The 8,562-nt window shown below is 42.9% G+C and overlaps 1 protein-coding gene across 1 annotated transcript in view; it reads left to right on the top strand.

Annotated features, from left to right (window-relative positions):
* The window catches only part of PCNXL2 (pecanex-like 2 (Drosophila)), a 168,977-nt gene that overhangs the window by 59,269 nt on the left and 101,146 nt on the right, over window positions 1–8,562 (top strand). The window contains exons 6-7 of the mRNA XM_010838597.1: window positions 740–848; window positions 6,763–6,892. Coding sequence (XP_010836899.1) covers window positions 740–848; window positions 6,763–6,892 — 239 coding nt within the window. The remainder of the gene's footprint in view (window positions 1–739; window positions 849–6,762; window positions 6,893–8,562) is intronic.

The raw sequence follows: 8,562 nt of genomic DNA on the forward strand, positions 1-8,562 counted from the left end.
GAACATCAAAAGATGGTTGTTAATTAAAGAAACCAGATAGGTCAGGTTAAGGAATTTAGTGCTTTTCTGTGTATGGGAAGATGCATGAGTCTGGGCTTATTGAAATCATTCCTTTGCTGTGAGGGCAATGGCACCCGACTCCAGTACTCCTGCCTGGAAAATCCCATGGATGGAGGAGCCTGATGGGCTGCAGTCCATGGGGTCGCTAAGAGTCGGACACGACTGAGTGACTTGACTTTCACTTTTCACTTTCATGCATTGGAGAAGGAAATGGCAACCCACTCCAGTGTTCTTGCCTGGAGAATCCCAGGGATGGGGGAGCCTGGTGGGCTGCCGTCTATGGGGTCGCACAGAGTCAGACATGACTGAAGCGACTTAGCAGCAGCAGCACCTCAGCTATCTGGGGCCAGTATTCTATGTTTTCACATCCTGATGTTCCTCAGGACTCACCATAGGGAGTGGCTACAGTCTACTGGCTGCTAGATGACAGGCATTCTTTCCTTTCTTGAGTTTCCTCAGAGCTCACCGGTGGACGCTGATGACTGTGACATCCTTTGTTTACTGATACGTGAGGAAATAGTTTCATTTCTCAAAGTATTCCGTTTCCCAGAAGGTAACAGTAGGAGGAGTAATGATCATCACACTGTGGCTTTGTACCTTTAACACAGGCTCTCTCACCAACTGACACGGCTGCCACTGTGGTTGTCGTCACTGATGCTTCTCTGTCTTTCGCTTTCAGCTCGGGGACCTGCTTCACAAGCTGCAGTTCGTCCTGACCTATGTGGCTCCTTGGCAGATGGCTTGGGGTTCCTCCTTTCACGTGTTCGCTCAGCTCTTTGCAATCCCTCGTATCCTTTCTGCTTCTGTTTTCACCCCCTGGCTCAGATTCACATTTCACGGATGTGAGCTTGTCATTGAACCTTGGCAATAAAAAGGTTTTAAAGTCTTTAAGATTACATTTTAATGGGGACCTGGGGAGGCACTGTGGCTTCCTTTTAGGCACTTAGCCTTAAGAGATATTTCTTAATTTGGAAGTCTTCCTGTTTCTTAATGCATATTCAGGAGTGGCTTAATTTCTTCTGATTTTTCCATTTTCCACGACCACATCTGCATTAAGATATCATGTCTTTTAAATCACCACTTAAATGATTTGGATTACTTGTGCAAAATAGTGCAAATTAATTCGATATTATTAAATGTTATAAATATTATTATTGATATATTATTTTTGATTATATAACATTATATTAAAACACAGTTTGGTTATCATATACTTGAAGAATGTCCAACGACCCAGAATTGGGCAAAAACAGAATTACTCAAATATCTTTGAAGACCAAAAAAAATATTTGTGGTTTTGTTTTACAATTGTCATTAGCCAAGGATCCTAGTTTTATCATTCATAGTTTCATTTGGTTTCCTCGTCTATTTTTAAGTGTTTCCATAATGATGATTAGTTTTAATTTACTTCAAAACAATTTGACATGCTCCTACTAAAGATCATTTTGACACAGCTAAATTGTGTGTGTGTGTGTGTGTGTGTGTGTATGTGTATGTATTTGGAGAGAGGGAGAGAGAAAAATCAAGAATATTCTTGAAGATAGAGAGAGTAAATAAAATATTCTTAAGTCAGGCCTAAAATTTGCCCTCCCTCAAAGACTTTTCTTCCCACTAAATTTATACATTTTAGTTTGTGTTTCCTGAGTTGTGGTCCAGGAACTTCCTGTATCAGAATCCTTAGAGGAGCTTATTAAATAAGCAGATTCCTGAGGTCAGCACATACCTTGGAAACCACATTAAAGGGGGAATCCTGAAATCTCCATCTTCACAAGCCTCCCTGGGATTCTCATCCACTGATGTGTGTGAAGCGCAGTCTTGGCTGGCATCTACTGTGGGTGCTGTGAGCTTGTTTTAATGGCCACATGGAGCTTTCTTCCCTGGAGGTTACATGAGGCTTCTCAAGACAATTCTTAAGGAACCCCTGGGATCTCAACTTTGAGTACAGTGGTAGAAATTTATTTGGGATATTTGTTATCCTCTGGTAGCTCAGATGGTAAAGAATCTGCCTGCAGTGAGGAAGACCTGGATTTGATCCCTGGGTCAGGAAGATGCCCTGGAGAAGGGAATGGCTACCCACTTCAGTATTCTTGCCTGGAGAATCCCATGGACAGAGGAGCCTGGTGGGCTACAGTCCATGGGGCCCCCAAAAGTCAGACTACTGAGTATCTAATACACACATTTGTAAAGTGATAATATGTTCTATATATATTTTTAAATGCTGTCCTTCTGACTCATTTGTTTTTTAAAAAAATTAATCATACCCAAAGCTGTCCTCAAAACGCACATTCTCCATATTCCTATTCTTAGACCTGCATTGATATTTGTAAAGTGTTTCATGCTTATTTGGCAGAACAAGCTCAGGAAAAATGATCGCAAAAGTGTGAGCTTGTATACCACCCCTTTATAATAACATTCATTTTCTACAGTGGCAGTCATTTTAGTTTTTCTAAACAGAGTCCTTTAAAACAAAGACAGTGAGATAAAAGAGTGAGGGGATTTTTATTTATTTCTGGTGCATGTTTTGGGTATCCTGTCTAGAATTTAAAGCCTGTTTATTAAATGAAAAAGATGAGATGGATATAAATTTGCAGCTGAGGAGTTGGACTAAGAATTTAAAAGTTGAAGTAGTGTTTTCCAATTTTATCCTAAATTTGGTCTCACAGAGATCTGTAGCATTTCTTGTGGCTTCTTCTGCCTTGTTCAATGAATTTAGTAATACTAATTACTCCTTGCAGTTCTGTAGCTGAATTACACCTGTTCTGGGAGCCATAAGTTTCAATTACCTGACCTTTATGTGTGTTGAGGGGTCACACACAGGCATGTGGTACCTGGCACTTGATAATTCCTCTGAATACAAATGCATCTATCTCAGATGGAGCACAGTGGGCACTACATCTAAGTATGTTTGTGATGGGCTTCCCTGGTGGCTCAAAGGTAAAGAATCCACCTGCCAGTGTAGGAAACACGGGTTTGATCCCCAGCTGGAGAAGATCCCCTGGAGAAGGAAATGGCAACCCACTCTAGTATTCTTGCCTGGAAAATCCCATGGACAGAGGGGCCTGGTGGGCTACAGTCCATGGGGTCGCAAAGAGCCGGACATGGCTCAGTGACTAAACAACAACAGTGTTCATGATGATGGATTTGATTTTCAGACACAATCAGTCCTCATGCTTTGTTCCGAAAACTGTTCCCATCAGTGACACCCACCTGCCTCTGCTCAGGTACAGACACTTCAGTGGTCGTGGAGCCTGACCACAGCTGGTGTGATGACCTACAGGAGCTTCAGCACCTTCCTCATCACCCAAATACACCTTCCCATCCTGGATCTGTTGTAAAGGTGGTGATGGTGGTGGTTTAGTCACTAAATCATGCACAACTCTTTTACGACCCATGGTCTGTAGCCCTCCAGGCTCCTCTATCTGTGGGATTTCCCAGGCAAGAATACTGGAGCGGCTTGTCATTTCCTTCTCCAGGGGATCTTCCCAACTCAGAGATCGAACCCTGATCTCCTGCTTGGCAGGCAGATTCTTTACCACTGAGCCACCTGGGAAGCCCATTGTAAAGGTAACTATTTGCTGTTTGGAGCCCAACATCATACCAGTCAGAATATAATGAGATCATTTAAGAAACCAGATATATATGCCATCAGGATGAAGCTATCAGGTTCCTAAATGCCAGCCCTGGATCTTGACTAATTCTGAAATGTTAATGATTCTATCACTCTATTAGGAAGCTGTGGGTTCCATCCTGGCATTGAGAAGGGACTAATTTGCTCCATTTTGAAACTGAATTAACTTTCAGGCCAGCAGGTCACTGTTTAGTAAATTGCTTTTTCCAGTCCTAGCATGTTTTGTCCCTCAGTCACCTCTGTTAGCTTATGAGCTTGTAACCTCCAGGGAAGGATGAGAATGCTCACCCTTTTAATATGTGTAGAGACCATGCAAGACCATTATCTTCAAATAATTAGAGTTAGCCAGATTTGCTCTATTAAATGTGTGTATTGGAAAGACTGCTTTCTGTTTGGCATGTCATTTTGAGCTTCCAATTATGTTTTTAAGTATTAATGTTGAACATTTTCATTTTAAATGCCTGAACCTTTTTAAGGAGTCTCCATCCTTAGCAACTGAACAGCAACAACCATCTACCCCTTAGGCCGGCCTCTTGGCTCTCAACAAAGAAGGCTTCATGTTTCTCAGCACTGCCTTGGTTGTTATAGTCACGGTCCTCTGTATTTATATATATATATATGTGTATATATATATATATATTTACTGATATATATAAAATACATATATATATTTATAAATATATATATATTTACTGATGGTCCCTAAATAAAATAACCTATGAGGCCTTCTGTTCACTGCTGCCCTACTTCTGACCTACTACATGTCATTTTCTTTCCTACCAAATTTGGACTTCATAAGCTAGCAATATTTTCCTTATTTCTTAATGTCTGGATAACTGTTTCTGGTGTTTAAAAAATGGATAGCGTCCTCTTTGGGGACATGTTTAGAAGCGAAAAGAATGGCAGTGCCAGCCCACCCAGCCTGCGGCCTGGCCTGGCTTCCGCTTACTTTGTCCTGGTTCTTCTAACCCCACAGGGCCCCCTGAACCTGCCAGAGTGGATGTCCCTCTCTTCTCTCCTTCCCCCGCCCCCTCCCCACAACACCCCACTTGTCAGGAATCTCCCCTGTGACCCCACTCTGCTTTTTCAGCACCTTTTCTCAGTGACATCTCCTGTGTAGTTCCTTTTACTTCTGATGATGGAAGTGTAGTATATTGGTATGTTTTGTGGCAGAGGTATTTTTTTAAATTTTTGATTGTTGATACTTTGTTTAAAAAAAATTTTTTTAATCTATATTTTGGCTGTTCTGTGTCTTTGTTTCAGTGAGTGGTCTCACTAGTTGCAACACATGGGATTAGGTGCCTGGTGGCATGTGGGATCTTAGTTCCCCAACCAGGGGTTGAACCCACGTCCGCTGCATTGCAAGGCAGATTCTTAAACACTGGAACACCAGGGAAGTCCCGTGTAGTAGAGATATTTAGATCTTTCCAGTTTTCAAATTAACAAAAAACTGATTCTGCATTTGGACCTAGGTCAGAATAAAGGGAACTGGACTGAAATTGTAGCACAAGCGAGATCTTTTGTTACCCAAACAGTTCAACACGATTATTAATGGCAGGTGTGCCATTTCACGCCTCAAGATGTTTGGAAATAAACAGCAAGTTGGGGGAAAAAAAGAAAAAGACATAGTTACAAATGAAGAAAAACTTTTGCATCTATGAAAATGCTCAGGAAGTGCCCATAGACAGACAAGGTTCACTCACACCTCTGTATTTATACGTAAATGGGTCTCTGAAGGCCCATATCACGAAAGCCCTGCCATTGATAACATGGGGAAGCCCTTCTGTGTTCCGGTAGGTAATGAAACACAGAGCCCTCCTATCTGTGACCAGCATGGAGGCATTTCTTACTATCCACTGGAACTTTTTAAAGATGGGCTAAAGAAATAAGACCTCCATTTGTGCAACAATGAGAAAAAGGCACATTTTCCAGGTGGGAAAATCAGCCTTAGAGGAGATCAGATTTTTTTTTTTGGCCCTGCCCTGTAGTATGTGGACCTTAGTTTCCTGACCAGGGATCGAACCTGTGTCCCCTGTATTAAAAGTGCAGAGTCTTAACCACTGGACCATCAGAGAAGCCCCATCCTTATAAATCAGATCAGAGCTGCAGTAGAATCAAGCAGGCCCTCACCCTGAAGGACGAGGAATCACGTGCGCACGTAAAACCTGGGCAGTCTGGCTCCCCACTGACCTCTGCCGCCTCCGCTCCTCTGACTCTTCCCCTCAGGCCCCACCATCAGCCCCGAACCACAGTGATGTGACCGTGATTGACAGCTGGAGGAAGTTCCCCAGTGGTGGTGGGAAACTGGGGAGGGACCAGCCCTCTACACCTCCCCCGGATTTCCAGAGGTCAATTAGTTGAGCTTAAGCCAAAAGTTAGAGCCATACTTATTTTAATTTTGAACAATTACATTTCTGATCAGAGTATGTAAAGCTGAGGCATGCCAGCAAGTAGGAAACCCATACAGAGTACTAGGGAGATGACTTAGCTGGCAGCACGCTGTGACTTTATGTGTACACATTTTTAACTTGTAAACCAGATATAAGCTGGTTTTTTTTCTTTTTTTAATTGAATTGATCTATTGGTGTTCAGTGTGTGATAAAAGACACAGATTTTTGAATAGTGGGAAAAGATTCTTTGAGGAACAGAGATGCTGTCTTCCCAGACAATGGTATTTATTTACTTTCAAAGTATAATTTAATTTTAATTATTTATAGAGCCGCTTAGTACTTTAGTAAATGTGCCACAGTATGTCTGGTTCAGTTAATGTCATCTCAGGAAAAAGCACTGTTCTTTTCAAATCTTAGATATTAAATCTTTGCCATGAATTGTGCTGAAACTGCTGGGAATTTTATAAGAATCCTTTGGTTTTCGCAGTGGTGATACATGAGACCTAGCAGGATACTACTGAAAGTTTTACATTTCCAAAAATGTACCTACAGCCATCACAGGGATGCCCGTCTTTCTTTCCTTGGTGGGAAAAATGGCTTTCATATAAACTTGTTAAAATCTCAAATATTATTTAGAAAAATAACAATGAACACACTTTTTGAGCCTTAACTCAAAATTCTCAGATTCTGCCATGCTTTTCTTTCAGACGTTTGCCACATCCATCGTTTCTACTCCACTGAGCCCATTTCTTGGGAGTGTCATTTTTATCACATCGTATGTCAGGCCAGTGAAATTCTGGGAGAAAAACTACAAGTAAGATCCTAAAATCGTTACTGACTTGCTTTGCTAAGACTTGAGTTCAGGATGCTCCTCGACCTTTGTCTATGAGAAGTCCAGGCATCAGGTTTTCTCCTCCTAGCGACCCCACCCTGACCCTGCACCAGATCATCCACTCAGCTTCCAGGTTCTGGGCCAAGTCTACTGATGGCAAATTTGTAGTCGGTACCAGTCTAGGTTTCACCAGTTGTGAAGGAAAATGAGTTATCACTGTCCATTCTTTTTTTTTTATTTTAAAAAAAAAGCTTTTTACTTTGTGTTGGGGTTTAGCCGATTAACAATGTGATAGTTCCAGGTGAACATGAAGGGGCCCAGCTATACATATACATGTATCCATTCTCCAGCAAACATCCTTCCCATCCAGGCTGCCATGTAACATTGAGCAGAGTTCCCTGTGCCATGCAGTAGTTCCTTTTTGGTATCTATTTTAAATATAGCAATCACTGCCCACTCTTAACAGTTGCTCTTGACAGGTTGTCTTAGGAACCATGGTCTAGTCATTGGATCAGATTGCTTCTTGGGGGCTCATCTGCCTTTGTGGGCCTTTGAAATATACATGTCATGCATGTACCAGTGTGCATGCATCACAGCTCAAAGTGAGTACACCATTGTTTTTCTCAGCACCGTTGACCTTGTAGAAGATGATGCATGTGCTATTTGTACTGGTCAGTTGTAAATTTCCTCAAGCAAACAGTGATGGAGCCAGAGCTGTCTTTTTTTGTTTTTTCTCGGTTGGGCCACATGGCATGTGGGATCTTAGTTCTCTGATTAGGGATCAAACTCTTGTCTTCTGCATTGGAAGGCAGAGTGTTAACCACTGGAGCACCAGGGAAATCCCACTAGGGCCATGATTTTGTCCGACGTGGTGGGAAGTAATGGTTCTGTGAGAAACTTTCAAGAGCCATTAATGATTTGTTGGGGGAGGGCCTGAGAACAACAGCCAGAGGAGGGGGCAAGATGAGCCGGCCTGTCTCCAGCTGGGTTGTCTCCTTTGCCCTCATTTACAAGCCATACCTGGGCTTCCCATCCAAGCCCTAATCCATCTTCTGTAATGTATCTACGTTGCCCATGGCTCTGCCCGGGGGCACTAGTGGTAAAGAACCCGCTTGCCAATGCAAGAGACAGACACACGTTTGACCCCTGGGTTGGGAAAATCCCCTGGAGAAGGAAATGGCAACTCATTCCAGTATTTTGCCTGGAGAATCCCATGGACAGAGGAACCTGGCAGGCTTCCATAGGGTTGCACAGAGTGAGACACGACTGAAGCGACTTAGCACAATCACACTGCCACTTCACAATGTGCCTGCATGTGTCGCAGAGGCCAGAGTTACATCAGGAGATACATGCGGTTAGACGGTTTATGTGAATGGAATAGGATGTTATGATGAACACCCAGCACGGGCTGCCAGCCTGCCAGGGCTCACACCTCACCTTCATCATTTGATGTAGGTGACCTCACTCCTTTCTCTTCTTTTCTGTAAAATGGGGCCAAAGGAATAAGGCCTACTTCATAGCCTTGCGGGGGAATATGAGTTAATAGTCATAAAGCACTTCGAACCCAGTAACTGCCACATGGGCCTGCACTGGTGGGGCTCTTCTCTGACTGCCCTGCCTGGAATTCTTGTCTCCCCCCCGCCCCGCCCGAC

The sequence above is a fragment of the Bison bison genome, unplaced genomic scaffold, assembly GCF_000754665.1.
Source record: "Bison bison bison isolate TAMUID 2011002044 unplaced genomic scaffold, Bison_UMD1.0 scf7180017864099, whole genome shotgun sequence".
Lineage (NCBI taxonomy): Eukaryota > Metazoa > Chordata > Mammalia > Artiodactyla > Bovidae > Bison > Bison bison.